Genomic DNA, 27164 nt, shown 5'->3' on the forward strand with positions numbered 1-27164 from the left:
ATAATAATGAAAATAATATTTGATAAACTCATCTCACAGCCTATTACTTAAGGAAAATATCTACTCTGTTAAGCAAAAAAAAGACTAAGCCATGACTTCTCATTGAGAATAATTTGATGAGTCATTTACCTGAGCACAGGCAAAGGAAATTCTTGCACGTTTTTGGACAGATGTCTGAGAAGAGCTGAAACATAATGCGACCAACTGAAATAAAACAAATGAGAGAAATGTAAGCAAGGTGGTTAAATAGACTACATTTTATACGAGAGAAGTACAACACATAGATAAATAGAACTGACAAACTGAAACTCCATTTTTATAATTCATTTAAATTTCTTAAAAAGCTTTAACAGAAAAGAATTTAACTGGGCAACACCAACTGACAAGAACTCCAGTCTAGTTGATACGATTAGTTCACATGCAGCCGAAGTGGTTTCAACCCTCAAAGTATAGGATTTTAAGTGTCTTTTAGAGAGGCCTTATATTACTAGGCACCTTTTAGTACAGACCCTTATCTGAACTATTAATCTTCCTTAAAAATACTAGATAACAGCTGTCTAACCTACGCTTGGACCTCTCCAGTGACAAGAACACATCATAAGACAGCCATTCTGATCAGTACTGTTAGAAGAAAATTCTCTACGTTCCACTTTCTACCTTTATGCAAGAACTGTTTAGAGACAACTTCCTGAACTTCTACACACAACTAAAACTTATATTCTATCCAGAAAAGAGTATAGGTTATGGGTCCTTAAAAAACAAACACCCCTACAATAAACAGAAAAGAAGAAGCAGCAAGTCTGCAAATTTGATTTAACTATGCCATAGAGAAGGCCTTCACAAACTTTTTGGTTTCAGGACTCCTTTAAACTTTTATAAATCAATGCATTAAAAAAATGTGTGTTAAATGTATTTGCTATTTACCGTGCTGTAAATTAAAAAACACTTTAAAAACACAAGAATATACAAGCACATATTCTGTCAGCTGTCAGAGTGGTAACATCATTACATACTGTCTCCTGAGTTAAACTCTGCTGATACCTCTTTGGAAACCAATGTTCCTTTGAATGAATAAGATATCAGGAGTATTTGTTATTAAGCACTTCTTGTAATTTAGTGAGATTTAATAATCTTTTAGATTCAGTCATTACTGTCAATATTATTATCTTTTATATATACTAAGATTTCTTCCAAAGAATTAATGCTATGCAAATATATACACTTCTCTATAAGGTTAAGATTAAAATCTGAAACTGGTTAGTGTAAGCACTAGTATGGTGTTTTTAAGGTAAAAAATATATGGCTAAAGATAAAAATAACATAGCAAGAATGGCTTCTGACTTAATCCCAACATACCAATATGCAGAACCTTAAAAATAACTAAGACAGGGAATAATACTGAGATCAATCAGGTATCAACACATTTTAAATGCTGGCTACAGACAAGAATAGCCAAGACAAGCCTATGTTATGATATAATCCTGATTTGGCCACCAGGTGTCAGGAATAAAACCAACAAGTACCCAGAAACAGGATAAAATCAGACATCACCTTTCAATAACATTATTGTTCCTATTTCTCAGGAACAGCTGTGCTGGAACTGCAGGTGCAATGGCAAGAAAGGAGTCACACATTAGAGCTGTAAGATACGGTATCTGTTCTTTGCCTAGTGTATCATATTTTTTCTAACCAGTACTCATTTTTACATCATATATACAATAAGAAGTAAGGGATAAGGATAAGAACAAAGGTAGTACAGATCATATTGGGTAGGGTAGGCAGAGAGCAAAATCTAAGTAGAAATTAAGTGATTAAACATTTCAACAAAATCAGGCCATTTACTCATATTATTTACTGATATCCTCCCCATGAGTATATAACACAGGGTGCCCTTTTGGGGAGCTCAGAACTTAGCTGGAAACAAAAGATACAAACTGCTACACAATGTGATGTGTACAACAAAGTACAATTATGTCCACCCTGGGTCTGACTAATGTGTGAGGGCGGGGCGATAGGAACCACATCTGTTTTACTCACCTCTCTATCCCCATTGATTTGTACAGTGCCTGGTACAGAATAAATATTTGAATAATATTAACAATAAAAACACTCGAAACAAAGTTATGCAAAGAGAGATTAATGAAATATAACTAAAGAAACCTCTAAATATACAGATTAAAAGTAGTCATTATAAACTAGCAAAAGTTATTGTAAGTAGAACAACATCAACATAGCTTAATAAATCTATTTTCAGAGATATAGAGGGAAAGAATCCTTCTAGCATCCAGCAGAATTATGCTATCCACAAAGAAAAATAAATCACAATATAGATAAAACCAACAAGGGGGGGTGAATTGATAAGAGAAGGTACATTTTCCCGTGTTTCATTGTGGGAGTCAACAGGTAACTTTGCTAACGTAGATAGAAGAGGAAATACAAGTTTAGGAATATTTAAAACATGTAATCACCTTTAGAATGAAAAATATAGTAAATGCATTTCAAATAACTGTGGTGGAGCTACTCATGCAAAAGGAAGTAATAAGAGAACATAAGGTATAAGACAAGGTAAGAGAAGACCAAAACAGCTCTATAATTATTTAGGGACCTAAAACTTCTTTCATAACGTGTTATTCAACATCAAACTAAAGACCGTACAAGTAAAAACTCAAAAGAGAATATATTTGTTGACTCATGTAGTTAGTTGACAAGGATATTGGTGGAGGTCAGAGAATGAAAAACTGTAAGAAGCAGGATGTTGGGGAATGAGGCCAGATCTTAACAGCTGCCAAGCCTCACAAGGCCAAAAGTATTGAATACCATCTCTTCTTTGTCCTAATCAATACATATAGTTCTAAATATTTTCACTCATGCATAAGACCAAAGATAAATTAATCACTCAATGCAGAAAGACAAAAAACCAACAAACCTAAGAAAAATATAAAGAAGGTTTTAATAAAAGTAAAAGAAGAAATCAATGACAGAGAAAGATATTAGACTTGATAAATAAATCTCAAAGCTGGGTCTTTTGGGGGAAAAATAAAACGAAAGGTAGAAAAAAAGAATTATAAGAAAGTATTACAACTCCATGCTGATACAGACTAAAAACACAGACCCATCAAAGAAACCCAAAATGCTGTTAAGTACCTATCCAAAAGAATGCTATGAAATACTCTTCAGATATGGGTAATAATGTTTAATCTTGAAGTAATATTAAAGTGTAATGCCATCAACCATTTCAGGGCACAGAAAAGGGTGAAAAGCTTAACAAATTTAATAAGCAAACTGAAACCAAAGTCTGAGAAAAATGATATAAAACAAAAAGAAACTCTATGTATCAAATTGGGTACTACCTGTGGCAAGACTTATGCAGTAAGGCATTCCCAGCTACAGAGTTTGAATGCAATTTTTTAGATAATCTTGAAACCATTTCTCAGTTTTAGGTAACTTTGCCAGTTACTCAAGTTTTGCCATTTCTAGCCTTAGCTTTTCTCCACCTATCTAAAGAAATCTTTTTTAGTTCCCATCTGCTTTTTATTCCCAGTAAGATAAGTGTGTGCTAAATACCCGACCATCTGTGTATGTGCTTTGTCTATCTATCCAGAATTCAGGCTGAACCACACACATGCTAGAAAGCTTTAAGACTCTCCAGAGCCAGGGATTAAATAAATAACGTGCAAATCAGAACTGTAAGAAATCATACCAGACAGGTAGTTCATACCACCAATGTCATTACTGCCTTTTGCCAAAACCAACAAAGGTAGAAAAATAACAGAAAAGCACTGGACTCAAATGGGGTAGGTGGTGTGAATCAGACAGACAAGCAGCAGCCCTTTTATGTTTAAGACAGAAAAGAAGAAAGATCTTGTATGTTTCATCCGAGTTTTGAGGCAGAGAAAGGGAAAGGAAAGGGAGGTTCTAAGAAGTGACCTTGGAGAGGGGCAGCAAGTTGGCGATGGAGTGGGCGGACGTACCAACTTCCATCTCCCAGGAACCAAAGTGGATTACAATTTAACTTTAAGAACCATCATCTGGGCCTTGGCCGGTTGGCTCAGTGGTAGAGCGTCAGCCTGGCGTGTGGAGGTCCTGGGTTCGATTCCTGGCCAGGGCACACAGGAGAAGTGCCCATCTGCTTCTCCACCCCTCCCCCTCTCCTTCCTCTCTGTCTTTCTCTTCCCCTCCTGCAGCCAAGGCTCCACTGGAGCAAAGATAGCCCAGGCGTTGGGGATGGCTCCATGGCCTCTGCCTCAGGCGCTAGAGTGGCTCTGGTCGCAACAGAGCGACACCCCGGATGGGCAAAGCATCGCCCCCTGGTGGCCATGCCAGGTGGATCCCAGTCGGGCGCATGCGGGAATCTGTCTGACAGCCTCCCGTTTCCAGCTTCAGAAAAATACAAAAAAAAAAAAATAATAAAAATAAAGAACCATCATCTGAAAAACATAACTTTGGACTAAACTAAGAGGACTCTTCAACCAAGGAACACCGAAGAAGCCACACAGAAACTAGTAGGAAAAGCGGAAACACGGAGAGGGCTGCCCAGCTCCCGGGAGCAGACAGCAGCCCGGAGAGACTCGTGTGGCAGGAAGTGAGTTTAGCAGATACAGGAGGGTCCTGACCCCCAGGAACAAAGCCCCAGCCTGCAGCCCCAGAGCCTAGAAGAGGCGTATGGACAGTATTTAGCTGCGAAAACAAGTCAGGATACTGTTTGTGTGAAAGAGACAGATTTCTCAGACCCAGGATTCTTCTTAAAGGAGCCACGCAGAAAACCTCTCTCACAACCACTCACCCGGGGCTCTGGGGCACTGAGAGAGAGGACAGGACCAGAGCAGCGGGAAGAGAGTGTAATCTAGGAGGCACAGGCAGAAACACTTTGAGAGACAGCCACCCTAACCCCTGGGCTGAGTCACTCCCCAATCTGAAGTAAATATTTCCCCTGGAACCAGCAATACCAGCAATGGGAAGGAGGACACCAGCCAAACAAGCTCTTCCATGGCACTCAGAGCATAGCTGCTTAGAAGGAGGGAGTCTTAAGGAATATAGTATTGAGTGCTAGGGTCTGAACTGCAGCACCCCCACCCACACTTCTGAGGGCTCCCCAGAGGGCGGACAGCAAACGGATGCGGAACCGCGGTCCCGTCGGTGGGGGCAAACACCAGGCCAGTTACGACTGAGGCCCAGTGTAAGCTCAGTCTCGCCCAGCGGCAGAAGGGACCCATGAAAGTGGTCCAGTGGGCTGCGGGCCCACCTGCAATCCCACCCACAAGGGAAAGGCAAAAGCCTGTGAACCGCAGAGACCCACGGCTGAGCGCCAGCAAACAGCCCCACCCGGCCTGCAGAGCTGGGCTTGCAGTCCATTGCACGAGGGCAGTTCTGTCCATGAGGGCAGGGCGAAAGCGCAGGAATAGGAAAAGACCCACAGCTGAGCAAAGGTGCTCACCCCTGCCCATGGTGCTGAGACTTGCGACACCCCAGGTGCAACATGCAGTCCCACCCGTGGGGATGGGGTGAAGGCTGAGGCTTGTAGACTCGGACTTGTGAACACAGCCCCACCCATGGAGGACAGGCAGAAACCACAGCGACAGCCGCAGCATGCAGGCAACGCCAATATCCAAACTCCCCAGGCAGCGGCAGAGGGGGTGGCGGGCCTGCAGACAAACCACACCTAGGGAACACAGAGGCCACACCATTGGACTCCAGTGGCCCCAAACTTCTTATACACAGACAAAATGGGAAGGCAGAGAAATGCAAACCAGTTGAATCAAGAGAAATCCCCAAAAAACGACAGGAATGAGTCAGATATAACCAAATTACCGGATGCAGAGTTTAAAATAATGATTGTTAGGATGCTCAAAGATCTTAGAACAACAATAGATGGTCATATCGAACAACTAAATAAAGAGATAGCAGGTATAAAAAAGGACATTGAAATAATAAAAAAAGAGTTTGTCAGAAATGACAAATACAATATCAGAAATGAAGACCACAATGGAAGGAATTCAAAGCAGGATGGATGAAGCTGAGGATCAAACCAGTGAGTTAGAGGACAAGATAAACGAAGGTACAGAAGCAGAGCAGAAAAAAGAAGAGACTCAAAAAGTCTGAGGAAATTCTAAGCGAGCTCTGTGACAACATGAAGAGAAATAATATCTGCATCATAGGAGTTTCTGAAGAAGAAGAGAAAGAACAAGGGATAGAGACTTTGTTCAATCATATCAAAGCTGAAAACTTCCCTAAATTAATGCAGGAAAAAGTCACACAAGTTCAAGAAGCACAGAGAATTCCATTAAAGAGAATCCCAAAGAAATCTACACCAAGACACATCATAATTAAAATACCAAAGCTAAGTGATAAAGAGAAAATATTAAAAGCTGCTAGAGAAAAAAAAAGCTATCACCTACAAAGGAGCCCTCATAAGGATGACATCCGACTTCTCAACAGAAACACTTGAGGCCAGAAGAGAATGGCAAGAAATATTCAAAGTAATGCAGAAGAGCCTACAACCAAGACTACTTTATCCAGCAAGGTTATCGTTTGAAATTGAAGGAGAAATAAAAAGCTTCCCAGACAAAAAAAAACTCAAGGAATTCATTACAACCAAACCAATGCTTCAAGAAATGTTAAGGGACTTGTTGTAAACAGATCAAAGGAGGAAAAGAATATAGCAAAAGAGGAACACAGCTTTAAAGAAAAAAATAGCAATAAACAACTACATAGCAATAATAACCTGAAATGTAAATGGATTAAATAATCCAATCAAAAGACATAGGGTAGCTGCGTGGATAAGAAAACAGGGTCCATACACATGCTATCTACAAGAGGCACATCTTAAAACAAAAGATGCACATAGATTGAAGGTAAAAGGATGGAAAAAACATTTCATGCAAATGGAAATGAAAAAAAAGCTGGGGTTGCAATACTTATATCAGACAAAATGGACTTTAAAACAAAGTAAGAGATAAATGCCACTACATAATGATTAAGGGAGCAATCCAACAGGAAGATATAAAACCATTATAAATATCTACAAACATACTATAGGTGCACCTCATATCATATATAAAGCAGACTTTGATGGATATAAAGGGCAAGATCAACAGCAATACTATAATAGTAGGAGATTTCAATACCCCACTAACATCACTAGATAGATCCTTGAGAAAGAACATTAACAAAGAAACAGCAGACTTAAAGGACACACTAGATCAGAGGTCCCCAAACTTTTACACAGGGGGCCAGTTCACTGTCCCTCAGACTGTTGGAGGGCTGGACTATAAAAAAAGCTATGGACAAATCCCTATGCACACTGCACATATCTTACTTTAAAGTAAAAAACCAAAACAGGAACAAATACAATATTTAAAATAAAGAACAAGTAAATTTAAATCAACAAACTGACTAGTATTTCAATGGGAACTATACTCCTCTCACTGACCACCAATGCCCCTTCCGGAAGTGTGGCGGGGGCTGGATAAATGGCCTCAGGGGGCCGCATGCGGCCCACGGGCCATAGTTTGGGGACCCCTGCACTAGATCAACTGGATTTAATAGATATCTTCAGAACCTTTCACCCTAAAGCAGCAGAATATACATTCTTTTCAAGTGCTCATGGTAAATTCTCTAGGATAGACTACATGTTAGGGCACAAAAATGGTCTCAACAAATTTAAGAAGATTAAAATCATATCAAGCATTTTCTCTGATCACAATGGCATGAAACTAGAAATCAACCACAACAGAAAAACTGAATAATACTCAAACACTTGGAAACTAAATAGCATGTTATTAAATAATGAATGAGTTAACAATGAGATCAAAAAAGAAATATAAAAATTCCTAGAAAGAATGATAATGAGCATACAACAACTCAAAATTTATGGGACACAGCAAAAGCAGTACTGAGAGGGAAGTTCATAACATTACAGGCATACCTTAAGACGCTAGAAAAAGTTCAAATAAACAACTTAACCCTGCATCTAAAAGAACTAGAAAAAGAACAGCAGGTAAAGCCCAGAGGTAGTAGGAGAAAGGAAGAATAAAGATCAAGCAGAAATAAATGATATAGAAGCTAAAGAAACAATACAAAGGATCAATGCAACGAGCTGGTTCTTTGAAAAAGTAAACAAGATTGATGAACCTTTAACCAGACTCTCCAAGAAAAAAAGAGAAAGGACTCAAATAAATAAAATTAGAAATGAGAGTGGAGAAATAACAACTGACAAAACAGAAATACAAAGGATTGTAATAAAATACTATGAAGAACTCTAGCCAAAAAATTAGACAACCTAGATGAAATGGACAAATTCCTTGAAACATATATTTTAAAAATGAATCTGAAGAATCAGAAAACCTAAACAGACCAATTACAACAAATGAGATCAAAACAGTTATCAAAAAACTCCCAAAAAAGAAAAGTCCTAGGCCTGATGGATTCACAAGTGAATTCTACCAAATATTCAAAAAAGAACTCTAATCCTTCTCAAGCTATTTCAAAAATTTCAAGAGGAAGAAAGACTTCCAAGTTCCTTTTATGAGGCGAGCATAATTCTGATTCCAAAACCAGACAAAGACAACACAAAAAAAGAAAACTATAGCCTGACCAGGTGGTGGCACAGTGGAGAGAACGTCGGACTGGGATGCGGAAGGACCCAGGTTCGAGACCCCGAGGTCGTCAGCTTAAGCACGGGCTCATCTGGTTTGAACAAGGCTCACCAGCTTGAGCCCAAGGTCCCTGGCTCGAGCAAGGAGTTAGTCTACTGAAGGCCCGCGGTCAAGGCACATATGAGAAAGCAATCAATAAACAACTAAGGTGTCACAATGCGCAATGAAAAACTAATGATTGATGCTTCTCATCTCTCCGTTCCTGTCTACCTGTCCCTATCTGTCCTTCTCTCTGATTCTCTCTCTCTGTGTCTCTGTAAAAAAGAGAAAAAAAAGAAAATTATAGGTCAATATCCTGATGAATCTAGATGCTAAAATCCTCAATAAAATGGTAGCCAACCGGATCCAACAATATATGAAAAAAATCATACACCATGATCAGGTGGGATTTATTCTGGGGGAGGCAAGGCTGGTACAATATTTGCAAATCAATCAATGTGATTCATCACATAAACAAAAGGAAGGAGAAAAACCACATGATATATTCAATAGATGCAGAAAAAGCATTTGATAAAATCTAGCACACATTCATGATCAAAATTCTCAGCAAAGTGGGAATACAGGGAATATACCTCAACATGATAAAGGCCATCTATGACAAACCCACAGCCAACATCATACTCAATGGGCAAAAATTAAAAGCAATCCCCTTAAGATCAGGAACAAGGCAGGGGTGCCCCTTTTTACCACTCTTATTCAACATAGTCCTGGAAGTCCTAGCCACAGCAATCAGACAAGAAGAAGAAATAAAAGGCATCCAAATTGGAAAAGAAGTAAACTATCATTATGTGCAGATGATATGATATTGTATGTAGAAAACCCTAAAGTCTCAGTCAGAAAACTACTGAACCTGATAAATGAATTCAGCAAGATAGCAGGATATAAAATTAATACTCAGAAATCAGAGGCATTTTTATACACCAACAATGAACTGACAGAAAGAGAAATTAAAGAAACAATCCCGTTCACAATTGCAACCAAAAAAATTAAGTACCGAGGAGTAAATTTAACCAAGGAGATTAAAGACATGTACTCAGAAAATTATAAAACATTTTTAAAAGAAATCAAGGAAGATACAGACAAGTGAAAGCATATACCATGCTCATGGTTAGGAAGAATAAACATCATTAAAATGTCTTTATTACCCAAAACAATTTATAAATTCAATGCAATACCAATTAAAATACCAATGACATACTTCAAAGATATATAACACATATTCCAAAAATTTACATGGAACCAAAAAAGAACACGAATAGCCTCAGCAATCTTGAAAAGGAAGAATAAAGTGGGAGGCATCACACTTCCTGATATCAAGTTATACTACAAGGCCATTGTACTCAAAACAGCTTGGTACTGGCATAAGAACAGGCATATAGATTAATGGAACAGAACAGAGAACCCAGAAATAAACCCACACCTTTATGAACAACTGATATTTGACAAAGGAGGTAAGAGCATACAATGGAGTAAAGACAGCCTCTTTAACAAATGGTGTTGGGAAAATTGGACAGCTACCGGCAAAAAATGAAACTAGACCACCAACTTACACCATTCACAAAAATAAACTCAAAATGGATAAAAGACTTAAATGTAAGCTGTGAAACCATAAGCATCTTAGAAGAAAACATAGGCAGTAAGCTCTCTGACATCTCTCGCAACAATATATTTGCTGATTTATCTCCACAGGCAAGTGAAAGAAAAGGATAAACAAATGGGACTATATCAAACTAAAAAGCTTCTGCACAGCTAAAGACAATAAGAACAGAATAAAAAGACAAACTACACAATGAGAGAACATATTTGACAATACGTCTGATAAGGGGTTAATAACCAAAATTTATAAAGAATGGTAAAACTCAACACCAGGAAGATAAACAATTCAATCAAAAGATGGGCAAAAGAAATGCATAGACACTTCTCCAAAGAGGACATACAGATGGCCAACAGGCATATGAAAAAATGTTCCACATCACTAATCATTAGAGAAATGCAAATTAAAACCACAATCAGATATCACCTCACACCAGTCAGAATGGCGCTCATCACAAAACACAGAATAAGTGCTGACGAGGATGTGGAGAAAGGGGAACCCTCCTGCACTGCTGGTGGGAATGTAGGTTGGTGCAGCCACTGTGGAAAACAGTATGGAGATTCCTCAAAAAATTAAAAATCAAACTGCCTTTGACCTAGCTATCCCACTTTTAGAAATATACCCCAAGAATACCATAGCACTGTTTCAAAAGGAGAAATGTACCCCCATGTTTATGGCAGCATTGTTCACAATAGCGAAGATCTGGAAACAGCCCGGTGTCTGTCAGTGGATGAGTAGATTAAAAAGCAATGGTACATATATACAATGGAATACTATGGGGCCATGAAAAAGGAGGAAATCTTACCTTTTGCAACAACATGGATGGACCTGGAAAGTATTATGTTAAGTGAAATAAGCCAGGCAGAAAAAGAAAAATATCATATGACCTCACTCATTTGAGGAATCCAATGAACAATGTGAACTGAAGAACGGAATTGAGACAGAGGAGGGATCAAAGGGACCAGAGGAAAAGAGGACAGAGGGAAAGGGGATGACAGGGTGGGATAAACCTGAAGGGAAGTGGGGAGGGTGTTATGGGAGGGGGTAAAGGGAGATGTTGAGGGGAATACGGGGGAGGGGGGATGCATTCGGGGTGACCCTAGAATCTATGTAAACACAATAAATTTTATAAAAATGACATTTCTCTTGATAAAGTCCTTGTAAAAATCCTTGAATCTGCCTTCCAGACCATCAGTTGGGCCTGGTGTTACTGAGATTCTTCAAGCCCAATTTCTAAAAAGACAAAAAGAAAAAAACAAAAAGAAGTGGTGTGTGTGTTTGTCTGGTGGGGGTTGGTGGTGGTGGTAGTCGTGTCCCAAGCCTTTTGCTTACAGAAACCTAAAATAAACCTTTTTCCTAAAATGTGAACAAAAAAGCTTAATCTACAAAAGTCTGTCTGCATAACACCTTATTATTATTTTTCTTTTTTGTATTTTTCTGAAGTGAGAAGGGGGGAGGCAGAGAGACTCCCGCATGTGCCTGACCAGGATCCACCAGCATGCCCACCAAGGGGCGATGTTCGTCCCCACTGGGGTGTTGCTCCATTGAACCAGAATCATTCTAGCGCCTGAGGTGGAGGCCATGGGGCCAACCTTGCTCCAATGGAGCCTTGGCTACAGGAGGGGAAGAGAAAGATAGAGAGGAAGGAGAGGGGGAGGGTGGAGAAGCAGATGGGCACTTCTCCTGTGTGCCCTGGTCAGGAATCGAACCCAGGACATCTACACGCTGGGCCGATGCTCTACCACTGAGTCAACCGGCCAGGGCTGCAGGGCTGCATAACACCTTACTTTGAAAGCCACTTATATTGTGCTAGTGCTTGTGCTCGAGCAATAATTAGAGCAACTTCAAAAACAAATGTCAGATATGGTGCTTTTTACAATCTATTCCATTAAAATAAATTCATGTTGTAAAAACACAATCTGTAAGACAGATAGTTGTATTAATTACTCTTCCCAACAATCTATTACATAGGCACCATTACACTGCAGTCCTATATAATTTATGGGTATATAAAAAAAGGAGAAATGATTAAACAGTGCAGACCACTGCACCCAGCCACTCTATTCATGCAGGAGTGAGCCTGAGATGGGAAGTGCATTTCTCCTGTTCCCTCAGTCCAGATCCCATCCTCACCCTATCACACTACGAGCTATCCTGAGTGTGAGTCTAAAGTTTAAAGGGTAATTTTGGATATAAGCAAACTCTGCCATACTGCTATCTTTAGAACCACATTAACAAAGAGGTCAAGTGGCCTTCCCAAGGTCACAAGTAATATTCAAACATTTGCCTGTCTCTTTACTTAAAACAGGTTTCTTGGTATAACTTCCAAATACTTTACAATGCTTACTAAAGATACATTTTCAATTCAGTTTTCTGGGTCCATATGAATCTTAGGCAGTAAAGTTAAAACACCCCTTTCAACTATATCCCCGTTTTTTATCTATTTTGATAAATTACTGGGGTTTTACAATATTGTTCTGAGGCCCAGATAAAGGAAAATTCCAAAGTCAAACATTCTTTTAAAGAAACAGCCGGTTATCACTTTCAAAACCAACTTTAAGTCTCTGACAATGGCAAAATGAGTTAATACTCTCAAACTTTTTGATGTCAGAACCAGAAAAATCTCATATTTCATAAAGAAAAGGACAATCAAGACTACTACCTTGTGATAATACAGATGTTGACATTATTAGACAAAGACTTTAACGTAGGTATTACAAGTAAACTCTACTAAGGACAAACACTCACAAAAATAAATGGAAAATAGAAAGTGTCAAGCAAAACCAAAAATAAATTTTAAATGGAAAAATACAATAATGAAAATTAAAAATTCACTAGGCAGGCTCACAAACAGAATGGAGGTGAGAGGCAAAAGACAGTGAACTTGGAAGACCAAAAAAAAAATTTATCTGATACAAAAACTGGAGAAAAAATGACAGGGGAAAGAAGAAAATGAGCAAAGCCTAAGAGATCTGTAGGGTAATATAAAAGATCTGATAGCTGTGTCATCAAAGTCCCAGAAAGAGCCAGGCCAGGCAGTGGTGCAGTAGATAGAGTGCCAGGCTGGGGCACAGAGGACCCAGGTTTGAGCACTGAGGTCTCAGGCTTGAGCTCAGGCTCACCAGCTTGAGCATGGGGTCACTGGCTTGAGTGTGGGATCATAGACATGACCCCATGCATGGTTGCTAGTTTAACCCAAAGGTCGCTTGTTTGAGCAAGGGGCCACTATCTTTGCTGGAGCACATCCTTTCCCCGTCAAGGCACATATGAGAAAACAATGAACAACTAAGGTGCCACAACAAAGAATTGATGCTTCTCATCTCTCTCCCTTTCTGCCTGTATGTCCCTATCTCTCAAATAAAAAAATAAAATAAAATAAATAAATAAATATAAAAACAAATCCCCGAATTGGAGAGAAAATGTATTTGAAGAAATAACAGTGGAAAACTCAATAAATCTGACAAAAGAGAAACCCAGATTCAAGAAGACCAGAAAACCCTGTAAGAGAGTAAACAAAAAAATTCACACCCAGACACGGCATAACTGAACTGCTGAAATCCAAAGACAAAGTAAAAATCTTGAAATCCAGACAAGAACACATTACATATGGGGAACAACAACCTGAATGACTAAGATTTCCTATTAGAAAACACATAGACCAGAAGGTAATGTAATACTCTGCAAGTGCTAAAGGAAAATGTGCCAACCCAGAATTCTATACCTAGTGAAAATATCTTTCAAGAATAAAGAATAAAGGCAAAATAAAACTTTCAGGTGAAAGAAAACAGACAATTTGCTGTCAGAACAACTGCTCTAAAAAAATGCATAGGACATTCTTCAAGTAGAAGGAAAATGATACCAGAGGTAACTAGGAACTACAACAATGAATAAATAGCAACAGAAATGGTAAATATAACAGTATTTTTTTCCTTTCAAGCTCTTTAAAGTATGTGTGATGTTTGCAAGCAGAAGTTTTCAATGTTTGTTGACGTAATACATATGACAAATCTGTATTTGAGATTTGTCACAGTATGTGAGAAAGAAATGTTATATGGTGAGATGGTTCCAATATTTCACTTAAACTGGAAAAATATTAATTCTAAGTGCAGTATAAAAAGTCTAGTGTGAGCCCTGACTGGGTAGCTCTCAGCTGGTTAGAGCATCATTCCAATACAACAAAGTTGTGGGTTGGATTCCTGGAGGACACATACAAGAATCAACCAATGAATGAATAAAAATCAATTGTTTCTCTTTCCCTTTCTCTCGATCTTTAAAAAAAAAAAAAAAAGTCATGACTATGTGTGTGAGACAGCATCAAAAATTCAATAGAAAATTTTAAAATACTAAAAAAATTTCAAATAACCCACAAGGCAACAAAACAAAAAGAAAGGAAGCAAAACAAGTATTGAACAGACAAATTCAAGTGTAATAATACTTATATTAAATGTAAACAGACTGAATATACCAATTAAAAGACAGATTGTGAGAATGGATAAAAAACAAGACCTATTTATTTGCTATCTACAAGAAACCCACTTTAAATACAAGTAATGCAAGTAAAACAAGTAGACAGAAAATCTGCCAGGATATAGAAGAAATTAACAACACTCTTAACCAACTGGATTCAACTGATATAGACCATTCTACAGAAAAACAGCAGAATATGCATTCTTTCCAAGGACAAATGGAAAAGCCACCAAAATAGAACATATAAAACCATATTAAACTTAAAAGAACTGAGATCATACTAAGTATACTCTTTGACCGTAATGGAATTAAACTAGAAATCATTAACAAAGATAACTGCAAAATAGTCAAGGACTTGAAAATTAAAACACTTCTAAATCATCCATGAGTGAAATACTAAGTCGCAAGGAAAATTAGAAAATAGTTTGAACTTAAATAAAATGAGCAATAAATCAAAATTTGTGGGGTGCAGAAAATGTCTGGGGTCCATATATAGGATATTTATAGTATTAAATACTTATACTAGAAAAGAAAGGAGTCGTTAACAATTCAAGTTTCCACTTTAAGAAACTAGAGCAAAATAAAGCCAAAAGAAGAATTAGGAAGTACATAAAGAGCAGAAATCAATGAAACTGAAACAGAAAATATAGGAAAAGACCAAGAAACCAAAATCTCGGTTTTTCTAATAATAAAATTGATAAAGCTCTAGTCGACCTGACCAAGGAGAAGGACAAAATGCAAATGATCAGTATCAGCAACAAAGGAACAAATGTCACTATAGACCCCACAGATGTCCAATTGAGGGACTGTCAAACAACTATGCCCATAAAGCTGACAACTTAGATAAAACGGACCAACTTCTTAAAAGACACAAACTACCAAAACTCACTCAAGGAGAAATAACACGAAATGTTCCTTAACTATTAAAGAAATGAAAATATTAGTTTAAAATCTTTTGAGGCCCTGGCCGGTTGGCTCAGCGGTAGAGCGTCGGCCTGGCGTGCGGGGGACCCGGGTTCGATTCCTGGCCAGGGCACACAGGAGAAGCACCCATTTGCTTCTCCACCCCCACCCCCTCCTTCCTCTCTGTCTCTCTCTTCCCCTCCCGCAGCCAAGGCTCCATTGGAGCAAAGATGGCCCAGGCGCTGGGGATGGCTCCTTGGCCTCTGCCCCAGGCCCTGGAGGGGCAGAGCATTGCCCCCTGGTGGGCAGAGCATCGCCCCTGGTGGGCGTGCCGGGTGGATCCGGTCGGGCGCATGCGGGAGTCTGTCTGACTGTCTCTCCCCGTTTCCAGCTTCAGAAAAAGCAAGAAAAAATTTTAAAAAAAGAAAAAAAAATATTTTGAAAAACATTTCTAAGTAACAGCCCTGGAATTATTTCAAATAGGAACCATCTTATTGGATTCACAGAGGAAAACTCATACATAAAAACTTTTCCTCTTTTGACATATAATGGCATTTGTTTGGTGGCTTTATGATTTGAAAGTCTAATTTGATTGCTATAAAATATACACATTTCCACTGATCATAGTGAAAAAATACACTGTGCAGTATTCATCTTAATTTTTATCCATACTTCTTGATCTCAGTAATGTGGACAAAGATATTGCTTTGTAATTCTATCAAGTGAATTATTAACTACAGAAGTCAAGAGTATTACTTGAATGAGTATTCAAAGACAAACACACTAATCGTTAAATCCCACAAAGTAGGATTCTTCAGATAAAGTGATCCTCACAAGCTGTGCAAAAATCAAGTACTACTATTTTAGATATTTACTAAAAAGTGCGAGATAAGGATTACATGAGATTGAACCAAATGAAATCGTCAATTAACAACTGATTTAACCTAAAACACTGTAAGCATTCCGTTTCCTCTAAGATTCAGTCTTCTCAAGAGTGCTACTGACTTCTACCAGGATGGTATTATAATAATGAATTAATTACCTTGACGTTGGGAACTGAAGTTCATTCAATATTTACCAAACATATTCTAGAGACTTTTCACAACAAAGGTTCCTTACAAATCTAGGAAATTAACATGTACCAGGAAAGGAGGACTTGACATAGCTGCAGATCCTTTATTTTACTTCTACTTTTCAGGAGTCTGCTATTTTTAATTCTTTTTTAAAAAAAGCGCTGTCATTTGATGCTTTGACTCACTATAGAAACTATAGGATAACAATTAGGATCCATCAAGGCTCAAAATATAGTAAGAGAGAATGGAACAAAATTTCTCAGACCACATCATTTCTTTCCTCAAATTCCTTCAATAACTTATCTTACTGAGTCCATGAGTCCAAGTCCTTACTGTGGCCTATAGCCATGTCCTGCCACTCTGGTCTCTCCCTACACCTGCCACCCTAGGCTTCTTGGGGTTCCTTAAACAGGCAAGTACTTACACGCCCTCCTCAGGATCTTGTATTAACTGTCCCCCCTACCAGGAATGCTCTTCTCAAAGATATCCAAACGGCTCATCTCATCTCCTTCAGACATCTGCTTAGTGTCATCTCCTCAAAATGGCCTTTTCTGACCAATGTATTAAAATAACCGGGTTTACTGCCTGTCTTACCCAGAAGAATATAAACTACAAGGACGAGAGGCCTTTGTTTTATTCATTGCCATATCCCCACGGTCTAGAACAGTAGGGGGCTCAAAAAGAATCTGCTGAACGAGAAAGAGGGTACACAAAGACTGTCGATAGGCTTCCAATGAGAAGTTCTGTCTTTGCTAAAAAAAATCCAAGAAAACAGTTTGAAATCCTGCACGCTTTGCTACTCAGAATAAAACCAGCACCCATTAGGAGAAAATATTTTATTTTCAACAAAACATGCAGACAAAACATTAATGCTAAGTGCACGCCTACTGCAAGTCCGTTGGTACAGAATGTTTTTGGTTTACCACAGAAGCCTTTACCAGGTCGTTTTCCCACGAACCAAAAATTCTGGCTAAAGAGACACTAAAAGACTAATTAATAGGCCAATTAACCTATTAATGATATTCAAGAATTAGGAAATACAGAACATAGGAGTCCAAACCTCACAGTACAAAAAAAGATAACTGAAATTGGAACTGGAAGTGTCTGCCACGTCAGAAAAGGAATCCTAAAAGGATTGCACCCCTTTTCTTGGCGCCAGGCACAGTATGAACACTCAGCTGGGGGTGAAAAGGGGGCGTGGAGTACGGGGGAGAGCGAGGCCCGGACCCAGAGCCGAGTGGGAGTGCTGCACCCGAGCCACCTTTCTCCCCATAGATTCTGACTCAGGAGAAACGGGAGTGCTGACCGTGCCTACCCGCTTCCAAACGGGCTAGGGGAGAGTTGACGAGGGAAACCCCTCCCCTTCCCCGAGATGCCCGGGCCCCAGCAGGGCTCCCCCGTCTCCGGCTCACCCGGCTCCCTGTTGATCTCGATGTCGAAGTGGCACTGCGGCCGGTCCTGCGCCCCCATCGCTACCGAGGCGGCCGCAAGAGCTAGGAGAGAGAGGGAGCAAAGCGGTCAGGTCGGGAGCCAGGGCGGGGGCGAAGGCGGGGCCCGAGCCACCGTCGCCTCGCGCTGGCCTGTCGTGACAGCGCGGGAGGGTGGACGGAGGGTGGACGGGGCCGCCTTCCACCCCGGCCGCCCAGCTCCCCTGTGGCATGCACACCCATGAGGGCGAGCTTTTCACCTGGCTGACCTGCAGCCTAAGCAGCTCCCGCACGGAGGAGAAAGCACGGCCACAGCGCCCGAAGCTCAACGCTGATAACGGACCACCACCCCCTTCCCCGAGGCCGGGCCTCCTAGTGCCACGCTAAACCCCGCGAGAGTCGGGACAGATACCGCGAGAGCACAGCCCAGAAGGCGGTCTTTAACCGTAAGAAAGGCACGTAGGCGTGTCTGGGAGCTCTGCAGAAGCCTCCAGTCTGGCGTTCCTATTACTGAGCGGGTCCTTTTTTTGTTCCGCCCTTTTCCTCGTTACCATTGGAGTCCATCGCCCAATCTGGGAACCCTGGACGCGCCTGCGCTCTGTATTTCCTCTTGTCTGAAGGTCCGGGAGCTTCCGCGCATCTCCCGATATCGCGAGGCTTCGCTGTTGACAGCTGTGAGCCAGTCGTGTGAATTAAGTCATTGAAGTTTAAGTTAGCCCACAGGCCTTTTGGCTGGTTTTCTTTTTCACAATAAATAGTTACGATGCTATCCTTTTGTTAGACCCTTTATCTCACTTCAAAGTTCTAGACTGAGGTGCGTGTTCATTCCTCTTGGGCGCCAGCGTCACTGGGATAGTTTCTGTTAATGGCAATTTTACATCTTTTATGAGTCAGTTCAAGTCCTCTGCCCATTTTTTAATCGGGTTCTTCGCCTCATTGAACACAAGTGTTCTGGATACAAATGTTTTTGTTTTTTTTTAATTTTATTTATTCATTTTAGAGAGGAAAGAGGGGGGGGGGAGAGAGAGAGAGAGAGAGACAGGGGGAGGAGCTGGAAGAATCAACTTCCATATATGTGCCTTGACCAGGCAAGCCCAGGGTTTCGAACCGGCGACCTAAGCATTTCCAGGTCGACGCTTTATCCACTGCGCCACCACAGGTCAGGCCAAATGTTTCTTGTATAGATGATTCATGTATGTTATAAATCCAAATCTTTTGTTGATATATGACTGAATATTTTCTCCTAGTCCGGGCCTTATTGTTTGTTTTGATAGTGGCTGTGCAAAAAGCATTTTTAATTTGAAGTCACTTGATTGGTGTTTTTATTTGATTTCTCTGGAGTTTCTTTATATGTAAAATAAGCAAGATGAAACGCTTTCTAACTTCCCTCCTTGTTAAAAAGTGTTTAATTCTGTCCTGTGAGTTGAAGTTATATTTCAGACAATTTGAAGGTAAGGTACGCTCTGGGGTCTGTGGTTAAGGTGAATAAACTGCTCTGACAAGGCAGGCCTACCTTCCACTAATAGGACCGACACCTCCTCCTTCATCCTCAAGAGTGGTAGAAAACTGGTATCCAAGTTCACAAACTCAGACTTATTGTAGTTTAGCTCTGATTAGCAGGAAGGAGAACCCTTTGTAGAAATTTTCAGGTAATGATTCTGGGTATTTAGCCTTAGAGAATGGTATCACCCAGCAGTTAGAACTTCAATGAATAGGACTCTGACAAAACAAATCAGGAGTGCTAGTGGGGAAACTTAGATGAAATCAGTAATTTCCTAGAAAACAGAGATTGCCGTATTTGACTAAAAAGAAATACAAGGCCTCAATAAACTAGAACATTCCCTGTTGTAATTCTCTGTGGAACACTTAGTACCATGTGAAGCTATCCTTGATTGTTTATACTTGGTCTCCCCCATAAATAGATGACTTATACTGTATTGTCTTTTTTATACTAGGATAAAGCTTCCATGAGAGCAGGGAGTGTGTGTATGCAGTACCTTCAGCACATACTAGTTGATCAATATTTTTGAATGAATGAACAAATGTCGACAGAAATGAAAATAACCTCCCCTTGGATTCTAGACTTAAGATTTAGGAAACTCTTGGTGATTGAATATCTGGATTCTAGAGGATTCTGTGGGATTTTCATTGGGAAGAGATTCACTAAAGATTTATCTTATTAAAATGGAATCAAACCAAGTATTAAAATGCTCAAGTTTAATCACTTCTTTGGGTCTTCATTTCCTTATGAAGGCTCCCATGTCATGTAAACATTAAGTAAATTTGTTAATCTGTCATTTGTTATGAAGCTCCAGCTGAGAGCTCTAAAATAGAAGGAAAAAGACATTTTTCCTCCCCTATCACATATTAGATGACATTTGATAAGAATTAGTAATTTTGTTAGCAATCATAATGCTGTTGTTACATTTTTTCAGTTTTCCTGGAAAACCAAATGGAACACTTAGTACATGAACATTTCTATACCTCAATACCAGTCATTTGTGGAAAGGCAAGCTTTGTTGTGAAATTTTTTATGGTTTGGGCTTGTGAGGCAAAAGACATATTAGATTTAAATAACTGAGCAGAGGGCTTAAACTCTTAGGCAAAATTAGCCCCGAGAAACTGCCACTGTATATTTATTGAGTTCCAAAAGCCATAGTTTAGTAGATAAAATTAGAAAGTTACATAATTTTTTTCTCATTTGTTCAATTTCCAACCCTGCACATTTATTTTCTTTTATGAATTAGGACATAAGAAAAGTCAGAGTTCCAAAACTTATTAATTATAAAGGACATCTGGTTCTTGGAGGCATTCCTCCAAAAATCCTGCGTACCAGCATTTAAGTAACCCAGGCCAATGTCTCCTTATGGCTAATATATTTCAAGATTTCTTGTCTTCAAGTAACCCTTGCTTTGCAGTTAACTGCCATTTATATTGGTGCAGGGTCGTCTCCTACATATTTTCTTTTTTTTTTTTAATTTAAATTTAGCTTGTACTGATTTTTAATTTTTTTATTTTTAGTTGTCTTTTTTGTTGGCAAAATTTTTTTCTAATTGGCTGCAAGAAAACCTTTGGCAACAAGGGTTTTAATAAAGTTACTAAAATTTCCTAAAAACCCCACTGGTTTTAGGGCTACCTTATTGGTAGTATTATTAGCTGTTTGGGTTTTTTAGAGTTTTTATGGAGTCCCCCTTTTTAGGTGTCCGAGACAGTGGGTGATGGCCACTATTTCAGGGGAGCAGTCTCCTGTATTTTTGGGGGTGAGGGTTTGAGCCTCACCTTTGTTAGTTCTTAAGCCTTCTTTTGATGGCCCCTCTTTGTGCCTGTTTTAGGTTGTTTTGGCCTTCAGGAATCTTATTTGTTTTCGACTAACCAGCCATTTTAGGGCAGTTTAGGTGTATAAGGACAGTTAGTTCTATACTGGGAGTAAGCCGTTTTTAACTCTTTAAAAGAGTTTTGACAGAGATTTGGTTATAGAGTATAAAAACTCCTTGTTAAAAAGTTTAGATTGTAATTTAAAAAGTCGCTCCTTTAATTGTTTAGAAGATAAATGCTTTTCTTTATTAGAAGCCAAATGGCTTTTGTTATTTTCCCATTGTAAAAAAATGTTAGAGCTTTGTTAGGGACTTTCTCCTAATCTGTGCAACTTAGTGACTACTGCCTAAATGGGCCAGGAAGAAAACTATTGTTGCTTAGCAATAACAGATGCATTAGCTTTTGTATCTAAAAGTCTTTGTATTGTTAAGTCTATTATAAGGCATTAGAGGAGTTAAATTCCTGCTTTCCTGGGGGCCCCTCTTTTTCAGGATGTGGCCTGACAAGCAGCCAACTGCCTGAAGCAGCTTGAGATAAATTTTTGAAATGACTTAATTTTACTTAAATCCTTTGTTTTACAGATTTGAGTATATTTTTATATATAAATAAGATAATTGTCAGCATAGAAACAGAAATATAACATAATTTTGATTAATTTTAATACTTGAATTATTTGACTTCTAACTTTGAATATACCTTATAATGCATTAACAAAATTAGCAAGTCTTAAGGATTCATATTCTACTTAATTTAAATTTAAATGAGCTCTTTATAATTTCTAATTTTAAAATAAAAAATATATGGATAAAACTATTTTTTCAATATAAGAGCCAGCATTTCCAATTTTTGTATGCAATAAACTCAGGCCTTAAAAATTACATTTTAGACAACATTAAATAAAAACTAAACAGAAACTAGATTCAGACAAATGAAACAAGCCAGAGAGAAAGCCGGGATTGCAGAGTATAATTAGACTAGAAAGATGTCCGCCTGACTTTAGTCAGGGTATTTTCTGACAGAGACTAAGGATGGATGAGACTAATTAAAATCTCCCGAGAAGAAAATAAAAGAGATTTTGTAATTGGATCCATCAGGAGTCACCCATATAAATTTCCAGGCAAAGAATAAGAAAGAAACAAAATGATAGTTCAGAGGATTGTAGCCAAAACATCAAAGAAAATCAGTATTTTTTCATTATTATATAGGTTGGAGAATTCTAAGGACTTCGTGATTCTTCTATATGTCCTAATTGAGTTTGTATTAATTGATGTAAAGCTTCAAGCTTCTCTCCTTTTAACAGTTACTGCTCAACCTATATTAATGTCAGACTTGACCTGACAAGCTGGAGGCCATGAGGATTCAGAATCGTAGTGTAATGGTTGCAAAGCTAAAGAAATCGAATTACAAAGAGACCAAACAGAAAGAGGAATAGTGTCTCCTTGTTGATGATTACGCCATAAAGCTTTCATTACTTGGTTCCAGGTTTTTAAACTTAAAGCAGCCTTTCCTTGTGGCTGAAACCAGTAACAATGCTTTCTTATATTTTTAATTAATAACTTAATATTTTTACTTTTTAGTCACACCAGACCCTTCTAATAATGTTTGCAGTAGTTTCATGTATTTTGGGGTCTCCAATGAGGAATTGGCACAAGAATTCCCCATCACTCTGCCTCCCGAAGGATTCGCTTACCTTCCGAACAGTCTTATCCCCCTTCGGTCTGATGATCCTGAGACTGCAACCTCTGACCTCTTCAAGCCCCTGTACGTGGGATTGTGCCCGTTGGGCGCCAGATGTTACGAATTTCTTTTCGGTTCGGGCTTGCGAGGCAAAAGACACACCAGATTCAAATAACTGGGCAGAGAGCTGAAACTCTTAGGCAGAATCAGCTCCAAGAAACTGCGCCACTGCATATTTATTGAGTTCCAAAAGCCACAGCTCAGCAGATAAAACTAGAAAGCTACACAAGCCTTTTTTCCCATCCGTTTCATCCCCAACCCTGCACATCTGTGTTTCTTTCATGAACACGGATAGGACACAAGAAGAGTCCGAGTCCCAGAGCTTATCAATTACAAAGGACATCTGGTTCTTGGAGGCATTCCTTCAAGAATCCTGCGTACTTGCATCCCAGTAACCCGGGCCAGTGTCTCCTTATGGCTAACATACTCCAAGATCTCTTGTCTTCAAGTAACCCTTACTCTGCAGTTAACTGCCGGTTATACTGGTGCAGGGTCGTCTCCTACATAGCTTTATTTCAAAGCAACCTGGAAGGAGGTCAGGAGGTCCACAACTATAAACTGGCAGAAGGGAAGACAACTTCTGCAGGGTCTCAGGCAGGAGTCTCACCAGTTCCTACTGATTGCCAAGCACCTGCTCAGTTTCCTCTTCAGGATGAAACTAAAGAGGAAGACTTCAAAGATGCTCATGATATCACTGTTATCCAAACGCAAATACGCAAGAAAGAAAATACCTGGGGCAACTTAATTGAGAATCTGCTTAATTATTAAAATAAATATTTACATTGAAATACAGTTAATTGACTAGATTCCTTCACATTTTCACACTTTTAAAAGAGCCGTAGAGATTTCCTTCATGTTTTCAGCAGTTGAGTTGGTCAAGATCCTGTTTCCATTTCACAGAAAATGGATTACATTCAATTACTCCTCACAACAGCCAACTGGAAAATCATTCCATTACTTTTGAAGGACTGGTTGGGTTGGCATCCGCAATGGTAGCCAAATAGATGAGATTTCTATGTAACACATGCTGGTACCTATGGGTGAAAAACAGGCAAAAATTAGTCTTGTTTTTACTGACAATGAACAAACAACTGAAAAATAATTTACCTACTTTAATGGAATGGCTCATCCATTGACTGGATGACTCAGTGCTATCAATCTTCTTATTTAACACATTCAAGGAAAATACATTCAGAATCTTACCTATTCTTACTTATTTCCATAGCCACCTCTTTAGGCCAAGCCACTATCACTTCTTGCTTAGACTAGGATATTGGATCAGTCTCCTAATGGTCCCCCGCTCTACCTCTGTACCCTTACTCTATTCTCCACATAGCATCTTCAGTAATCACTGTAATTTAAGTTAAGATTATGTCATATCTCTGTTTAATGCCTTCTAAAGGCTCCCATCTCATTCTGAGTAAAGCTGAACCCTTCTCATGGCTTACAAGGCCCTACATGATCTGGGCCTCTAGTTAACCTCTCTGATCTCGTCTCCTACCACTTTCCCTTTGCTCACTGAATTCTGGCTACAGTGGCCTCCTTGCTGTCACTTAAAAGATATCCAGCACACTCCAGCCTAAGGGCTTGCCTCACATACTTGCAGAGTTGGCTCCCTTTTCTAAGACATCCACTCAAATGTCACATCAGAGATACGCTGTATAAAACAGCACACTTTCCCCCACTTATCCTGCTTTATTCTGATTCAAAGAGTTATTAGCATGTGCCTGATTATATAATTTCCTCCCTCTAGATTCCAGTGTCTAGAAGGTAAGCTTCATGCCAGCAGAGCTGCTGTTTTGGTATTGCTATCCCAGTAACTAGGACAGTGCCTGGTACTCAGTAGTACTTGTAACATACCTGAACAAACTTCAAGCAGGGACGAAATACTTCCATGTGAGCCTCCTATGGTAGTGATTTGCAATCACGGAGTAGTGCTCCCTACCCGGGAAGAAAAGTCAGACTAGGGGGCATGAAGCATGGCCTGTGCAATGTAGTTGCTTGACAGGGCCAGCCCAAGGTTTCAAACCAAAGACCTCAACGTTCCAAGTTGATGCTTTTTGATAACTTTCTTACCCACAGGCTGAGTCACTGCACCAAATAGTTCTGCAACTATTTTTCACATAGAATACTAACAGTGTTTGCTATACACTGTGAAAAAGCAAATTACCAAATGCCAGAGTCAAATGTAAAATCTTACCCAAGATTATTCCACTGAGCTGTTCAGCAAGGGGTTGTAGGTGGTTTTTAGGGGATGGGAAAACCATGGTTTTCTTTTTTTTTTTTTTTTTTTTTTTCATTTTTCTGAAGCTGGAAACAGGGAGAGACAGTCAGACAGACTCCCGCATGCGCCCGACCGGGTTCCACCCGGCACGCCCACCAGGGGCGGTGCTCTGCCCCCCAGGGGGCGATGCTCTGCCCATCCTGGGCGTCGCCATATTGCGACCAGAGCCACTCTAGCGCCTGAGGCAGAGGCCACAGAGCCATCCCCAGCGCCCGGGCCATCTTTGCTCCAATGGAGCCTTGGCTGCGGGAGGGGAAGAGAGAGACAGAGAGGAAAGCGCGGCGGAGGGGTGGAGAAGCAAATGGGCGCTTCTCCTGTGTGCCCTGGCCGGGAATCGAACCCGGGTCCTCCGCACGCTAGGCCGACGCTCTACCGCTGAGCCAACCGGCCAGGGCAAAACCATGGTTTTCTTAAACATGGCTTCAGTAACAATGAAATAATGTATTTTTTTCTAAATTAAATGGGGCATAATTCCTGGACTACAATTAGAAAACAGACTATTTTCTCTCATTTTAGTATATGATTAGAAAGTACATTATATTACTGAGCAGAATTTACCTTTGGCCTAACTTGGAAATTTTTCATTGGTCTTTGCATGTGTTACAAAGTTAGAAATATGGGTGCTTAGCAGCCTAATGGTTTGACATCCCTCCCCTGGAACTCAGCAGAAAAAGGATGGGCTAGAGATCCGTGATAAGCAAACAGCCACCTGCTCTCATCTCCTGAAACTAGTTTTCCTTGCGCTTCCCTCCCCATCCCCGTTGTCGTCAGCTGACATGGCCTGACGTGAAGAAGGCTTTGCAATGAGCATAACTTAAGTTTTGAAGAGGGAGCTACATCTATCTGACTCCAGGCTTCACAATGGGTAGGTAAGCAACCTCTGGTTCTCATCTGCCATCAATCACCCAAGACTAGTAGTTCAGGACAGCTGCTGTATCGCCAGGCTGGCTTCCCCTTTACTCAAAAGGAAGGGGAAAGGGTTGGGGACTTACTGGACGCACTCATTCGCCCGGCCTTTGTTCTGATACTCCACGATACAGCGGATCAGCTGGTCATTCTCCTCCAGGAGCTGAAAGACCAGAGAAAGGGTCAGTGCCAAACGACATCAAGACGTTCAGGAACCTGCTCAAGGTAAGCACAGCCCTGCCTCGCCGCCTTCGCAGACTTGGCTTCCATCGCCCTCCTACAGCTAACAGCCAACAGCCTAGGCGCACACGTCTCGGCCGGGGTGCCGCCCTCGTCACGCCCCTGCAGCCCTTCCAGTTCTCTCGACTAAGAAACCCTTTCTCTCCGCCCGCCTTAGCGCTCACCCTCTGGATCGTCTCCTGATTGACTTGCGCTTTGCCTCGCAGCCAGTCTGGTACGAAGGCCACCGACATTCCCGGAAGCCCGGTGGGAACCTGGTCTCGGGCCCCGTGAACTCTCGCGCAGCCAGAGCAGCGGCCACTACCAGCCCCCCACACACACACACCACGGCCCGCAGCCGAGAGCGCCCTCGGTTTGGGCTTACGCTCTCGCTCTCCACGTTGATTGGGCCCTCCCGCTTAAGGCGGAACCAGGCGGAACGTCACTTGTGATTGGACGAGCAGGAGGGACTTCGGCGTCCTTCTCGGCCCGCCCCTGGGGCTCTATAGCTCCTAGCGGAGCCTTTGCGTTTGCGCAGTGTGAAGAGAAAATTTGGGGGTTGAACCTGGGATCACCTTGCCTTTG

The 27164-nt window shown here is 40.3% G+C and overlaps 2 protein-coding genes across 8 annotated transcripts in view; both read right to left on the reverse strand.

Annotated features, from left to right (window-relative positions):
• The window catches only part of NKTR (natural killer cell triggering receptor), a 56349-nt gene extending 33111 nt beyond the window's left edge, over nucleotides 1–23238 (reverse strand). For 2 of the 7 annotated variants that reach the window (XM_066244470.1, XM_066244466.1), the window contains exons 1-3: nucleotides 23124–23238; nucleotides 18104–18184; nucleotides 130–204 (exon numbers count right to left, since the gene is read on the reverse strand). In XM_066244470.1, coding sequence (XP_066100567.1) covers nucleotides 130–204; nucleotides 18104–18161 — 133 coding nt within the window. In that variant the 5' untranslated portion in view covers nucleotides 18162–18184; nucleotides 23124–23238. Of the gene's footprint in view, nucleotides 1–129; nucleotides 205–1551; nucleotides 1601–2037; nucleotides 2067–18103; nucleotides 18185–18378; nucleotides 18532–23123 lie in introns of those variants that run through there. The other 5 variants (XM_066244471.1, XM_066244473.1, XM_066244467.1 and 2 more) reach the window with 5 other exon arrangements.
• A 68-nt stretch (nucleotides 23239–23306) lies between these two features.
• On the reverse strand, nucleotides 23307–26947 carry SS18L2 (SS18 like 2). The gene is made up of 3 exons (XM_066244477.1): nucleotides 26765–26947; nucleotides 26447–26523; nucleotides 23307–24204 (listed from the first exon to the last, which is right to left on the reverse strand). The coding sequence occupies exons 1-3, from the start codon at nucleotides 26831–26833 to the stop codon at nucleotides 24117–24119; spliced, it is 234 nt and encodes a 77-aa protein (XP_066100574.1). The 5' UTR covers nucleotides 26834–26947; the 3' UTR covers nucleotides 23307–24116.
• Nucleotides 26948–27164: the final 217 nt, after the last annotated feature.

This window comes from Saccopteryx bilineata, chromosome 10 (genome assembly GCF_036850765.1).
Source record: "Saccopteryx bilineata isolate mSacBil1 chromosome 10, mSacBil1_pri_phased_curated, whole genome shotgun sequence".
NCBI classification, from domain to species: Eukaryota; Metazoa; Chordata; class Mammalia; order Chiroptera; family Emballonuridae; genus Saccopteryx; species Saccopteryx bilineata.

Bases quoted from the DNA above. Each gene is read 5' to 3' on its own strand.
- SS18L2 (XM_066244477.1), bottom strand. From the start codon at position 26,833: ATGTCGGTGGCCTTCGTACCAGACTGGCTGCGAGGCAAAGCGCAAGTC. The intron at 26,524-26,764 runs GTGAGCGCTAAG...CTGGTCTTTCAG, and splicing joins ATCAGGAGACGATCCAGAGG to CTCCTGGAGGAGAATGACCA. The intron at 24,205-26,446 runs GTAAGTCCCCAA...TTTCACCCATAG, and splicing joins CGGGCGAATGAGTGCGTCCA to GTACCAGCATGTGTTACATA.